We start from the raw sequence: 15,866 nt of genomic DNA, 5'->3' as shown, positions 1-15,866 counted from the left end.
AAAACGTAAATCCACTTTGAGGATTAAAATAAATCGTTTTCCCTCGTTAGTTTTTAATTGCCCCACTACCTTCCAGGCTTTCCAGGTAAGTCCAGGTATTTCTGCTTCTCTAATTTCCAGGTAATTTCATCCTGATTGTTTAAGCTTCTGCTGTATAAGGAGACATCTGAAAAAGTGGCCTTTTAAGTACTGCAATCATCATAAAATTTGGATTTGATCAAGCTGGCTGGCACAGGGATGAGATTAATGAAGGCAGAGGGACGGGGTTATCCGGTCCAGAAGAGAATGAGCCGAGGCCTGGAGAAAACCGAGAGGGACAATTACGTGTTATGGTGAAGGACAGAAGCTTCTTATTCGAGTGAGCTGTGATAAGACTTAATGTGCACACCGCCTTATTGCTCTTCTCCTAATGACTAAAATCACACTGATCACCCCAAACAGGTGCATGGACAGACAGGGAAGACAGGCAGATCACTGTAAAACACCACTAATTGGCAAGCAGAAAAGAAAATCGTAGCTGATGGTGAAGGATGATTCAGACTAAACATATGTTGCATCCTGACTGCCCATCTACCAATTATTTCAAACAAGCTGACGGCTTGTTTTTTTGCACAGTAATCAGCCTGACTCCAGTAAATATCCCAAACGCATTTCTGAAGAGTCTGTCCACACAAGCTGTTCTTCAAAGAAATGTATAATTAATAACACACTGAGGTGAAGCAGGAATACATCGAAGCCAAGCTTGTCTCTTTGGTTTAAAAACTGTGGATAAAAAAAAAAACTGTGCAACTTTCCAGCTATATTAAGAGCCAAGTGTGTTACTTAAGATACTGTGAAGAAATGGAGATGAAATGGAGACATGGTGCAAAGGCCCCACAGAGCTATCATATGGAAACAGACACCAGTTCCATGCCTGAGGTCTTCTCCTAACTCTTATTTAAAGCACATGTAGTTAGCTCACCTCATCCAAACTATATTTTAATTCAGTTTCCTCTTCTGGTTAAGGAAGCCCTGTTAGAATAATCACATGGCCTTTTGTAGAAGCTATGCAAAATGCCTTGTCCTCCTTCTGGTTTTATATCAGAATGCAAAGGACACTAGGGAGCACAGACCAAAATGGGCAAAATATCACACATATACAGGTGCTTAATAACCTACAATGCAACAAAAGGCCACCTAAATCCCATTTTAGTTCAAGCTCCAACTCAGCCTCCCAAAGGAGTAGCAAACGGATCGAAATTCATTTGTATTTCCCTTTAGCTATTAATACGCCCCTATTGTGAGACGAGGGAGCGAACCTTTGCTCCTACACCTGGTCTGTTTAAAGAATCGGGAAACAAAAGCATCACTACTAATCACAGTTCATGCTTCCCAGTTCACTTGTGTCTTTTTGTGTGACGAAGCTGAATGAAGAAAGTATGTACCTAAAAATGTGCCATCACTGTCCAGTCCAAAGTACCTTACATTGTTAGTCAAGCACGGTCTGTGCATGACTGGACCAATCACTACCTCCACCATCAACAACACCTCCACCATCAACAACACCTCCACCACCAGGAAATCCTCCATCTCCAACAACAACAATAACACCTCCAGCAGAATCAACAACTTCAACAATAACACCTCCACCAACTCCACCAACTTCTCCAGCACCACCAACAGCATTAACCCCTCCACCACCAACAACACTTTCACACCAACACCATCAACTCCTCCAGCACCACCAACAAGACCTTCACCCCCACCATCAATAACACCACCATTTCTAATACTCAAGGTTGCTATACACAGAGATAAAAAGAAAAAAAAGCTAAGGAAAATTTGTCCGGAGAAAAGCTGTGTTTAAGTTGACACTTTAAACTGAAAAAGGCAGTCTACAGGAGTCACTAAGCTCCTGGGGTCTGTCTTGTGTTAATGACCACCAGCAGCACAGTACTGCTGGACCTCAGAGTCAGCGCAGAGGTGTAGGGCAGCAGGAGTTCAGAGACACAGCAGGGCAAGGCCAGTTAGTGATTTGTAAGTGAGAAGCAGGAGATTTTCTCTGAAATGGGCAACCAGTGTAGCTGTTGTGTAATATGTACGGAACACTGGGTATAGTTAAAGACCCTAGCAGTTAAATTCTGAATATGTTGAAGTGTGAGGTTATGACAGCATGATCTTGGGTTTCAGCCTCTTTCAAACAAATTAAGGATTATGTGGAGAAGTGCTTTGAAGCACAGAAAAAGATGTTTTTGAATGTTTTCAAATGTTAATATTATAAAACGTACAGAGCTGTACACAAAATGTCTTTAAATTTATACTGGTTCACCAGGGAAAAAGGTTGACACATGCGTGTTTGGGGGTGTTTCCCTTGTCTCTCCTTCTGTCCTTCAGTTGTTTTATTTCATGGTTATGCTGCATTGGGTGCTCACTGTGCTTGTAGAGTGCGGATCACAGCGCTGACAGGCTGGAGCACAGACGAATGTTTAATTCATGGTCAGACAGACGCCTAGGCAAGACACTGGATGGTGTAAAAGGGAACAGCCTACAGGAAGGACCCAGATAATTGTATTCTATGCTAAACATGCTAAGAATGAGAAGCAGTGACAGCACACTTTCTGCACAGTGAGGCAGAGAGATGGGTGACGAATCAGCTCATCATCTTCGGGATGAACTCTGCAGGAGCTCATTCATCTCGGCACGTTAAATGATGATCTGTGATGGTGTGTGAAAATGACATGCTTATGGTATATTCTGGAGTCACAAAGAAGAAGATAGAGATACCATTGCATCAGTGCAGTACAGCTTCACGAATCAGTGTGATGTGGCAAAAATATCATATTTATACATAACACTAAAAAAAAAAGAATTTAAGATGCACGATATGTGGTATGACTTAACATTGTAAAAATCCACAAAGTTATGCATTGTTCATTCATTTGATTAATTGTTTTCTCTTACTGTGTTTTTAAACCCTGACCTAAGCACATTTAAAGTTATTTTCCCTCTTGTTTTGTTATTTCCAAAGCTTTAATTGTCTGCCATTCCCCCTCTTTCCATCAGTCTCATGTGTCTGCCAATGCGTTGGCTTCCAGTCATCATTACGCTGGCAATTAAGCTGCATGTTTATTATATACTGAGAGTTCTGCCTTGCCTCCTGATTCACAGGTCTTTCTTTTTTACCTGCTCGTTAACTATTTTCCTGTTCTAGTGCTGATGTGCACACAGACACAGCTCGAAGTGTTTGGCTTTAATTGGATGGACAGGTATGAATGTTTGTAGCTGCTCAATGCCTCGTAGCTTCTGCTGTTGTTGTACTTTCTTATGCTTGTGTGCAGTTGTCATTCTGGTAACTCATGATTTCTGTTGCTTGTTTGTTACAATATACGGAAATAGTAACCGCAGGGAATGGACATGGGTGGCTACCTAATGACGTAAATGATTAGTCGTCGAAGTCTACGAGAAAAGATGGGATTACTTTGAAAACGGTCTTCAAAAGGTGGACAGGAGAGGGATTAAAAACATTTCCTGCACACACCTTTTTATAGACTTTGACCACATGGCATCATCACATGGTGGTATGTTAACCTGCCTCTGTACTCTACTGTGACACGACACACATCCCTTTGGTTAGTGAGCTAACATCATCTGTGCTTATGTAGTATTTATAAATGGATTACTGTGTTTTCACTGTGTTCTTGCTGCTACAGGAAAACCAACAGCACCCACCAACTCAAACCCCACGCATCACCTAAGCCATAAATTAAACCAGCAAAACCACAGTGTAGGGCAAATATGATTTGTGAATCATATTATTTAACTGTCTGAGAGTGGAGGTGCTCAGTCCTACCTGCAGTGCACTGTTGAGGAAGCAGCTGTTCTGGCCCGGCTCATTGCTCAGGCCTTTGCTGGGGGCGATGGAGTTCATGGTGCGCGGATTTGAAATGCTCTGCAGCCCGCTGCTGCCAGACGCAAAGTAGTTCCGCTTCCACGACATGGATGCCGCCCCGCTCCCTTCTCCAGTCACCACAAAGGCTGCTTCCTTCTCCAGCCGATCACGCAGGAGGAGGAAGGCATCCTGGGCGAGTGTAAGTGATGCACGTGTGCAATTTTACAGAAGTGTATGGGTGTGAGACAAAAACACAGGCTGGGATGTTGGTGTGGACGTGCTCCTATGTCACTCCCATGTGAGGGCGGTGTGTGGGTCTAAAGCAGTGTTGTGTGTAGCTTAAAGAGTACTGGAGTCGCTAACAGGTGTGCTAACAATGTTTCTTCTTCTGCTTTTAGGAGGAAGGATGTTACAGAGGCTCGTTTTTCTCACAAATTTATCCCAACTCGTATATAATGGCAAAGTGACATAAAATGCAACAAATGGCTTAGACTTTTTGAAGTTCCTCCATGGGTTGTGGGGGTGCCTCTATGTTGGTGACGTTGTTTTACTTCAGTCCAGGACAGCATGTGCTCCCTTATCCAAGCCTGCACACTCTTTAACCCCTTCTCACCACCTAGTCTTGTGGCCAATATCTCTTATCTCTGCTCAGCCTGTACAGAGAGAGAAATAGAAAAGGAAGAGACAATAAGTCCATAGCATTCTCCCTAAATAAAACTGCAGAAAGGGTTAGAAATAATGTGTTCTATTAAACTTAAGAACAAAACCATTGATTTTTATCATCACACATTTTTTTTTTTTTTACAAAATGAAACAACTTCTCTCTCACCATCTGCTACCTTTCTTCATCATCAGCACAGCAGGATCCCAGTTACGGCTACACGATTAATTGTATTATAATGGTGAATATAATTTTTGCCTTCCTCGAACAATTAGTTCAATAGAGACGGCTGCTTTATCAGTGAGTTTAGCTTAAGTTGAATAATTGATTTTTATTGACTCTACTAAATTAAATCATGAGCTCCTCATTAATATGTTTTAAACAGCATGCTCTGACCAGCCATACCTCTGAAACATGGCATAAGACCACAGACAAAGTCCTTCCTATTTAAATAACAATAATTACGCTTGGAGGGAAAACTTGGGTAAATCAAATACATTTTTTCAAGGTTGTTCCTGCCTGAGGTTTCACTTAAAATCTTTAAACTTGAAAACTTTCGATCGTTTAACAAAAAATAGAGATTATTGTTGAACTGAATACACAAATACTCTTCAAAAAAAAAAAAGCAATGAAATAAATGAGTAAACTTTCAAGGTAATTCAAAGGAAATTTTTAGAAACAGTACTAAAGAGTTAATAGACATTCATTGTCCACTCAACTAGAGACACTTGCATACCTGCACCTTCATGCAATTATCCAATCAGCCAATTATGTAAGTAATTATGAGTGGCTTTGACCATAATAGAGGTGTTTGTGCCAGATGGGCTGGTTTGATTATTTCAGAAACTGCAGATCTTTTGTGATTTTCACATGGCATTCACTAAATTCCAGGGGTTTCGTTACCGTGACGTAAAGTGGGCGTGTTTCTGGAGGTCTTGGAAAAACACCCTCTTTCAAAAAAAAAAAAAAAGAGCATACCTATGATGGATAATTAAGGACAAAACAGTAGATTTTATATTTTACATCTATTATGCTTTTATTTATCTTACAGGGTTAGATTTTCAAATATGCCATGCCTACCCGATGACGCAATATCTGTTAACGCTGTTCTGAAATCCCTGGAAATAAGTGCATCCCGTTTTCACACACACAAAAGTCTCAAAAGAACAATATGGGGAAAAAAATCTATTAGGCAGCAGTTCTGCAGGTGGAAATGCCTTGTTGATAAGAAAGGTCAGAGTCGAAAGGAAAGACCGTTGTCAGCTGACAGGAAGGTTACAGTAATTCATCAAACAACAACTTTCACTAACATCTTTACATAGCCAGGGAACAGAAAGGCATCTCAGAATGCATAATATGTCAAACCTTGAGCAGAAGTGTACCACTCCTGTCAACCAAGAACAGGAATCTGAGCCTACAGTGACCATTTTATTTAAATTATTAATACAAACTAAGACAAAATCAAACTAAATCAAATATTCTGATTATTTAAAATGATCAAATGTACCAAAACTACAGCCTACCTCATAAATACTGGTACCCTCTTACAAAATAAAGAATATTCAGTAACAATGAAAACATTTGATTTGGGTGTTTTTTCTAGGGTTGTTTTTTTTTTTTTTTTTTTGCCATAAAATCGATTTACAGCCAAGTCTGAACATCCTGGCAAACGTAATCAGTATTGGAGCAAAATGAACGATGTCATCCATCTTCATTAAACCCCAAATAATCAATTATTCATCATACTGTATCATTTATCATATAAGATAAAACACAATGGAGTTTCGATATTGCACAGACATAACACAGTATGAAAGAGAGAGAAAGGGAGGGAGAGAATTACCGCAAGGCTGCAGAGTTCCTCCAGCCTGAGCTTACCTCATGTTTGGGCTACAGCTTGTGTAGAGTGTGAAGGAGAGGGCAAGTCTTTAGATGCTCATGTGAAAAGTGAAGTATGTGAAGCAAAAGTGAGAGATATGAGGCAAGCGTTACACTACCTTACACACACAACTCTTCCCTCTTTCTCCTCTGACTATTTGGGGCACAAAGACATGGAGTGCTAACATACTGCTAACACATGTGTGTACTCATTATACATTATTTTTAGTTATTACTCAGCATCAGATGTACTATTGGTACTGAGAATTATGCAGAACTGACAACTCTTGAGCATTACACACATTCCCTCTCTACAACAGCCCTTTTTGAAGAGTAACCAAGTTAATACACAATTAAATATATTTGACTTTTTATTTAAATTCGGTTATATATCAATAACGATATACTAGCACATTCAAGAAACTACATCCACATTCATGGATCAGCCATCCATGTGGCAATGACATGATTACATAAAATCATGCTGATACAAGTCAAGAGCTTACAGTAAGTTAACGTTCACATCAAACATAGGAATGTGAAAAAATGTGATCTCACTTTCCCCTCGGCAGGGTTGCTGGACATAGTTGTTGGGAGTATTTCAGAAGCCGCTCATCTCAATGGATTTTCACACATGACAGTCTAGAGTTTACACAGATTGGTGCAACAAACAAAAACCCTCAAGTGAGCAGCTCCTGTTCAGATTGAAATACTTTGCTGTTAAGTAAGGTGCGAGGAGAATGGTCAGATGGGTTCGAGATGACAGTAAGGCTTCTGTAACTCAAATAACCACTCTTTACAACCATGGTGAGCAAAAATTTATCTGTCATTCATTCCTTCATTCATCTTCAGTAAGAGATCAGGATCAGACCCTGGAGGTGAGAGACGAGAACTCTACCTGCTGCGCCATGGTAAAATAAAACTAAATTTAACTACTGTATTTTCCGGACTATAAGGTGCACCTAAGAGCCTTAAATTTTCTCAAAAATCGGCCGTGCGTCTAATAATCTGGTGCGTCTTATGTGTGCACCGAGTTCCAAAATCTGAAAAAATGTTGTTGTGTGACTTTGGTAAGCGCTCCGCTTGATTGACTGTTGGACCATTTCCCACTGACACAGGGACATAATACGTACACTACGCACGCTGGCAGCGATAAACCAATTAGAGAACATTACGTAATACTTACAGTACGTACGCTTACCTCCACCACGCCTCCGGTAGGTATACTACTGGTATGTTGCAAAACAACATTTGTTTGTCTAAGGACCCCCGAAAATGGCACCAGTGAAGAGACATGCTTACGAGGCACAACCGCTCCAACCGCTGGGCATATGTGTAAACAGGGCGGTCAAAGTGAAGTTGCGAGCGGCGTGGGAGCGATGGATCACAGACGGCGAACAGACCTTTAATAAGATTGGGATGCAGCGCCGGGCCAGTTACGCCACCATATGTGAATGGATTGTGGATGCCTGGGCTAAGGTTTCTGCTTTAACTGTTGTCCGAGCTTTCGCAAAACACGGCATCATTGCTGAACAGCCACCTGGCAAACAGACCGACTCCGACAATGATGAGAGGGAACCTGGCATGTTCGATGGCTAAATTGTTCAGCTGTTCAATTCAGACACAGAAGATGAGGACTTTGATGGATTTGTGGGAGAAGATTGATTAAAAAATAATGTGTGTGTATTATTAAATAGTAGAATAAAGTTCAACTAAACTCACTGTTTTGCTTCCGTTACCTTTTTTTTGTAGACCGTACAGTATATTTTAGCATGCGCCTTATAATACGGTGCACCTTTTAAGTACAGAAATAGAGACTGCACCTTATAATCAGGTGCGCCTTGTGGTGCGGAAAATACTGTAGCTATAAAAAGTGACCCTAGGGTCTAGGGTCTAATTCTTGAAGACCTTCTCACAATACACAACATATATCACACATCATTTATGGTTTTTCTAACAAAGTACCAAAATCTGTGGAGTTATATGATGAAAAACATCAGATTTTTCCACTTAAGTTTTTAACATTGAGATACATAGCAGACGCCACCCACTGAGGCTGATTGGCAGAACAACCTACTAGTCAAAACTAGCATCAAATAAAGTCACAAGGAAAAAAACACCGATGAAAGAAGAAGAAAGTTTCCACTGAAGTTTGTTTTTTGAAGAATCATTATGCATTTAACAGCAACCACTTCTGAAAATTGTCCGGAAAAAGAAAGCGTATTAATCATGATATATCTAAAGCACTGTACTGTATTAGGTTTTTACTAAAAGAGAAATATATAACAAAGAATAGATAAATGAGAAGTGCTTTCTGAGTTATATGTAGGAGTACACTTGTAAATGTTGATTATAGCATTCCTTTAATAAAGACAAGTGTACATAAATTGGATCAGAGTAAAACTGTAAAGGTACGTTTTCCTAAAATATAAAAGATACATAGCAAAGATTAAAAAAGGTGAACAATTCAATTGAACCCTAGCAAAAAGAAAACATAGTTCAGTACATAGTTCAGAGTGTGAAATGTGTATAACGGTCTAAATCTAGCAAAGGCACAAGCACTTGTAAGTGTTTAACTGGAACAGAATCAAATACATGATGACGCTGTGAGTCCTCTGCTTTAAGGGCAAGTGTTCAAACAGGACGGAAGCCTTTAAAACTGTCGTACAGGGTTTACCAGGACACTCTCACTTGATTCAGGGTCACACCATTACCAAGCTTTTATTTTCCCAGCATTCCATCCATGTGACATGTTGTGCTAGTTATAAAGACTCCCTGTCCATTAGCCACTAAGGTCACATGCTGATTAGGTACAAATCAAGGCAGCATATTATTACCGTGCCTGTGTGCCTTCACATTTGCATAGTGCACTGTAGTAGAGAAAAGGAAGTAGATTAACCCTGAGCAGACCTCTTCCTGCAGAACCGCAGCTCTATCTGCATTTTATATAAAGGAGTCTGAATGAGTGGTGCAAGCAGCCTCTTTAACAGGGCAACAATCAGAAGCAACCCCTCCTCTCTTTTTTGTAATTACATTGTGAGTCCTGCACACTGCAAACAGGGAGAGCTAATCAACCCTCGGTCAGAGCACTATTTAGCATGTTGCATAACATTCCCAGTGCACAGTGCATTGTGCCTAAAGCGCACACACACACACACACACACACACACACACACACACACACACACACACACACACACACACACACACACACACACACCTACACACCTTTTCTTGAACAATTCATCCCTTTTTTTTAACTCAGGAACACACAAACACCCGTATACAGACACTCAAAATCTCTCTTTAATTCCATTATCTGGCTCGACTCCAGTGCCAAGCTGCTAGGTGAGGAAAGGCCTTGGCAATCTCAAAGAGGGCAGCAGGGTTACATCGTGGACTGCCACAACCATAAAGGGCTGTGGCAAGGGCTTCCCTTAGCCTTCATCCTAGAGCTATGATAACACAAAAGGTTTAATATGAATGATCACATCAGGAGATTAGTTTACTAGTTCACACGGCAGGCTCTAGCCCTTTCCACCTTTAAGACTTGCATGCAATTGCACTGCTGCTAAAAGTATAATCAGGAAGCACATATTAATGCTTCATTCAGCAAGACACGTAAAGGAACAGAACCACCCCCTCTATGGCCCCCTTTCCCTGCCATGCGCCCGCCCCAACATATGATGCATTAGCTGTCAAGTTTTTGTCCAGTCGACAAAATCACAACACTGGACTTGATTTTATTGACTAGGAAGAACGTCATTAAAAAGGTGAATTAATATTTAGTTATAGTTTCATTTTCATCACAGGGGAAAAAAGTCGTGAAGTGGTGTGGTCGTGATTTTTTTTTTTTCGTCTTCGAGATTAACGCAGCATAGGCAAAGCACATACACCGCGAACAAGAGCCATCTGGAAAAGTGAGGCGAATATGTTCTCAGGCTCTCAGGGGGAGTGTAGGAGGGCAGCACTGCAGCATGTTCACAAAGGCAAAGCCACAATCATTAACACAGCATTTCACACTGCCAGAACCCTATACACACTAAGGAGATGGCAGAAGCACTGATGCTGCCTTCACACATTAACGGCAATAATAAAAAAAATCACTGCATGTTATAATGTAAACCAGGCCACAAGTGGCACTGAAAGCTGCAGAAGAAGTTAAATGTTACAATCATGTAACAGTGAGCTATGAAGTTATTTTGAGTAATTGCTACTGTAAAATCATGAATGAATGAATGAATGAATGAATGAAGAAGGGAGAAGAGAACTTGCTATGATATAGAGTAGGGTATTTGAAAACAAGGTGTGAATTCATGCTTCATTTCCTGAAGGCATTTTTAAAGCACTTGTTGTGTAGTAGTGAAGTGGTGGTTTATGGTGGGTGCCCATAAATAAACCCCTTTGAGGGTGAAAACAATTTTCTGACTGCATCATCTAATACCACCCAAATATTCAATATAAAGCATAACAAGCAAAAATAGTATTTATAGTATAAATAGTATTTATTTTAAATAGTATTAATTTATTTAACAAAGCCATAAATATTAATATGTTTTAAAATGTTTTAAAATGTAGATTTTATAACATTTCTTTACTATAACTGCTATTTTATTATTTAAAATTACATTGATTTAATGTATGCTTGTCTTCATGTTATAAAACAAAATCCTTCCTACTTCCTTTAAGCTATTCAATTGAAGTGACCTGTTCATTAGGAGTATAACTAAAATAAATTAATTAAATATTAACTACTACAATGATAGGCTCAGAAGCACTATGACATACACTGTCATCACTGTCTTTGGTTATCACTAGGTATCTAGGGTATGTCACGGACCCTAGATGTGAAAAGTGACCATTCTCTGTCATTGAAAATGTTCTTTTCATTAAAAGTAAGTGACAGATTTCATTCATAAGTGAATGAAAGTAACTAGAAAAGCTTCATATATACACCCACACACTTCCTTCACTGCATTGTTGCACTGATTGCGTTGGTCTGTGATCTCATTTGTCTCAACTAAACTAACTAAAGACAGGAAATGGATTTCAATATCCTGCTGTTTTGGGAAAGGTAGGTCTCCAGGTCTGTCTTGACTAAAATGTGGGTTTTAATGGCATTCCTCAACACACGCTAATTAGACAGGACAACAATACCATGTCAGGTGAAAGAAAAAAGTGCAATCTACTGGTCCATCATGCACTTCTATGTCATTATCGAAGGAAGACAGCTGCAGTGGGTGGAAGGGTTTAGGAAAGAAACTCAAAATCAAATAACTACCAAATGCCAGAGATGTGATGAGGAAGAAATGACTGCTTCATTCGCACATGAAGGCCATAATCTTTCAGGGCAAGTCTCTTCAAATCATTGGTGAAATTGTACCAAATCCAAAAAATGTTGATGGCTAGGACTTGTTAGAACTAGACTAGACCCAATGGGAGCAAAACACGAGTCATCTACGCTGGCATCAGAATGGAGTTTGGTTCAAACACAGCAGCACAGCAATGAGAAAATAAAGAAAGAAAAAACACATCCAGGGATTGAAACTGAGCAATTAGGCAGCATACAGCCAGGATTCATTGAGACTGTGATGGAGATTTCATGGGAAGTTGTCATCATTCAGGTCCAGAACATGACCCTAACCTCTAGCACAAATGATGCGTGGGACAATGTGCTGCCTGGCATGTCGCTCGTCGTTGAAAGGGTTTGCGTGACTGCTGCTCCTGTGCTCAGCCTATCTCCTACAGGGAGTGTCATTGATCACTGAGGGCTATTTTGGCAGGCCATGGAGGTCTCCAGGGTGTGAATGAAGCTCTGGAAGATAGCCAGAGTGATGGAAGGGACTCACGACTCTCCTCTCTGTGCAGGCAGAAGGGACGAGCGGCACTTATCTGCAGGGGAGGCGGAATGGGCGGAGGAACGGCGCTCAACAACTGAGCAGCACAGATGGAAGCTGTGCACTTTAATTTCAAGGAAGGTTTTAATGACTTTAAACTGATCAATTCCTGACCTGGCAGTGATGGAATTTAGAGGCAAGAAACTAAACTGGTGTATAAGATGTACAAACGCATTATTTAACACTTTCTTTTCTTAAGTCGTTCTGCTTTTTTTTTCGACCCCAGCTAAGTCATTGCTCAAATTAAAGCATCTAACCAACATGTGGCAAAAATCACAAAAAACATCTGCCAGTATGCTTGGAGCTGGAGGCGTTTAATTGCAGTAAAGCAGTGTTAGCATTTTTCAACGTGATTAGTGACTCCTGTTGCAAATTTGATTTAAGCCCTTCACTAGCAAGGGGCACGCCATGCCATATAACGCATATCCACCGCTCACCAGCCAAAACTTGCTGCCTAATAGCACTCCTGTTTTCCAGCACAAAGAAAATTAGCAAGGATGCTTCCAACATTTCTTCTGATGCTGCATGGAAAAACAGATATATTAAAAACCTTAGCGTCCATCCATCCTTTGGGCCTGGTACTTCAAAGCAAATGGGAGAATTTAGGGCTTTTAGAGGAAGTCTGTTAAACTGAGCACAGGCAGATATTGACATAATAATGCTGCCTTTATGTGCTAACGGAATGACCCAACTTCCCATTTATGAGGTTGTAATTACAAGTATGTCGTGTTTACATGCTTTGTTGAAAGAATAAAAATGTATTTAAAATCGACAACATGCATAAAATGGTTGCTGATCTACATAAATGAAATGGACCAACTCGTCAAGCACTAACAATTAGCTGCATTTGGAAAAATAAATAAAACCTGTAACTCGGTAAAAAAAAACTTTACTTTTCTCTGCTATGTTGAATGTAGGGGACCTCGGTCTTCTGAGAATCTCTGGAATCAAAATGATCTCAGAGTTTTGGAGTCCTAATGGTGGACTGAATGGGTGATTCATGTGCAACTTTATGGGAAACCCATATTTACAATAATTCTGGAAGTATGTGAAAGCAGCATAAGCACAGGGAGACTGAGCACATAACGAGAGAGCTGATGAAATGATTCCACAGCCTAGCTCTATTTACACACATTGCCATCTGTACAGATTTTTTTTTATTAATTTATTTATTTATTTGGTTAAATCTCTATATTTCATTCAGCACATTAGATTTAAATTTTATTTTCCCGAAAGTCTTGGGGATCAACAAGATGTTTTCTGGCAAATCTGAGACAAGCCTTTATGTCCTTTTTGCTCAGCAGTGGTTTTTGTCTTGGAACTCTGCCATGCAGGCCATTTTTGCTCAGTCTCTTTTTTATAGTGAAGTCATGAACACTGATCTTAACTGAGGAAAGTGAGGCCTGCAGTTCTTAGGATGTTGTTGTGGGGTCTTTTGTGCCATCTTGGATGAGTCGTCGCTGTGCCCTTGGGGTAATTTTGGTCGGCCAGCCACTCCTGGGAAGGTTCACCACTGTTCTATGTTTTTGCCTTTTGTGGATAATGGCTCTCAATGTGGTTCACTGGAGTCCCAAAGCTTTAGAAATGGCTTTATAACCTTTTCCAGACAGATCGATCTCAATTACTTTCTCTCTCATTTGTTCCTGAATTTCTTTGGATCTCAGCATGATGTGAAGCTTTTTGCGATCATTTGGTCTACTTCACTTCATCAGTCAGGTCTTATTTAAGTGATTTCTTGATTGCAAACAGGTGTGGCAGTAATCAGGCCTGGGTGTGGCTAAAGAAACTGAACTCAGGTGTGATAAACCACAGTCAAGTTAAATTTAAACGGGGCAAACACTTTTTCCCACAGGGCCATGTGGGTTTGGATTTTGTTTTCCCTTAATAATAAAAACCTTCATTTAAAAACTGCACGTTGTGTTTATCTTTGACTATATTTAAATTTGTTTGATGATTAAAGTGAGACAAACGTGCAAAAAAATAAAAAAAATCAGGAAGGGGCAAACACTTTTTCACACCACTGTGTGTGTGTGTGTGTATATATAGAGCTTAGGTGGGCCGCCTTATATATATATATATATATATATATATATATATATATATATATATATATATATATATATATATATATATATATATATATATATATATATATATATATATATAAGGCGGCCCACCTAAGCTCGGAAACCCTACCGCCCAGTGGTGTAGTCCATATACCCACTAGGAAAGGCCAAGGATTTCCGTATACCCACTTAAAAAGCGTGAGGATACGTAACAATATCGTTATGTGACAGAACTTTCATTCATAAATTCACCCCGTCTGTGTTGCGAACACTGTGGTTGCGATTGCGAATCACTAACGTTTTTGGATTATTGGGGCTTCCGTGGGTTTTTGGCGCAAATTTGAAATTAACTAAGTAATGTAAAAGAAGATCTGAAACGAAAGCAGACTCAAACTACACTCTGAGCGTTTTCGGAAGCCTGCGCCTAAAGCTACAGCAGCTTCGGGTGACATTTCACCCACAGCTCGAGTACAAAAGTATTTGGAAAGCTTTGTAAACTACCAGTTCATTCAGTTCATAATATTCTGCAATGAAAGAGTGTTGGTGATAAAACTGAACAAATGTTTATTGTTCACTCTTAAATTTACATTGAAAATTGACAGCTGATAAAACCTGTGCTCCAGGTCCCATATTCATATAACATTTAAGGCTAAATGTAGCTCCTAAAGTTATAGTTCACCCAAAAATGAAAATTGTGTTATTTTTCAAAATAGCATCTTTTGTGTTAAACAGAAGAAAGAAACTACACAATTTTCATTTTTGGGTGTTGCTTATAATAAATTGGAATGTTGATAACACATAAGCAGTCTTTAATAATGCTCTAAATTACACGTAGATGCATATTTTATGCATTAGTGAGTAAGAATAAGTAGTTAATTAATGCAAATAAACCCCACAGGACTCAGAAGAAGTATAAAGTCACAGTATACTCACTACAAAAAAAATAGACTACACCACTGCTACCGCCTTAACTAGGTCGTCCAAAAAAAAAATAAATTCCGCTGCACAAAAGGCCGTCAAGTGCATCTCGGGATAGCACGCGGGTCACACGGCCGAAATGAGAGAAAGATGTGGTCCGTCACTGTCTGGAGGATAACTAGCCAGTTGATAAATCGCGTGTCCGCAAAATTTTGAATGTTGTTTGCACTTTCTTATTTATTATTATATGTTGTTTAAATTTTATATTTAGTGTTAAATAAATGTTAAATGTAGTACAGAGTCTGTCGTCTATCTCACAAAAAAGCGCCGCCCACCCGCCGCTAGCCCCGCCCACCCATCGAACCCTAATGCCTTAACTAACAAATTTTCTGCGGGAAACCCTGATATATATATATATATATATATATATACAAGCCTTCATAATGCACATTATAAGGTGCCACTGATATTTTCTTCGCTCTGGTATTTGGCTACAGAAGTAATTTCTTTTCAACCAGGCATAGACATATTAAAGACAACAGTAGACTGAATCTAAGCTTAAGAGATAAATTAATTAC

General features: G+C 39.7%; 1 protein-coding gene across 3 annotated transcripts in view; it reads right to left on the bottom strand.

Moving 5' to 3' along the window:
- usp54b (ubiquitin specific peptidase 54b) overlaps nt 1-15,866 on the bottom strand; it is a 104,737-nt gene that overhangs the window by 59,421 nt on the left and 29,450 nt on the right. For all 3 annotated transcript variants that reach the window (XM_047817513.1, XM_047817514.1, XM_047817515.1), the window contains exon 2: nt 3,830-4,521. In XM_047817513.1, the coding sequence (XP_047673469.1) occupies nt 3,830-3,976 (147 nt within the window). In that variant the 5' untranslated portion in view covers nt 3,977-4,521. The remainder of the gene's footprint in view (nt 1-3,829; nt 4,522-15,866) is intronic.

Source organism: Tachysurus fulvidraco, chromosome 8 (genome assembly GCF_022655615.1).
Source record: "Tachysurus fulvidraco isolate hzauxx_2018 chromosome 8, HZAU_PFXX_2.0, whole genome shotgun sequence".
Lineage (NCBI taxonomy): Eukaryota > Metazoa > Chordata > Actinopteri > Siluriformes > Bagridae > Tachysurus > Tachysurus fulvidraco.
Note: the sequence above shows the minus strand (reverse complement) of the source record. Positions and strands in the feature narration are given on the sequence as shown.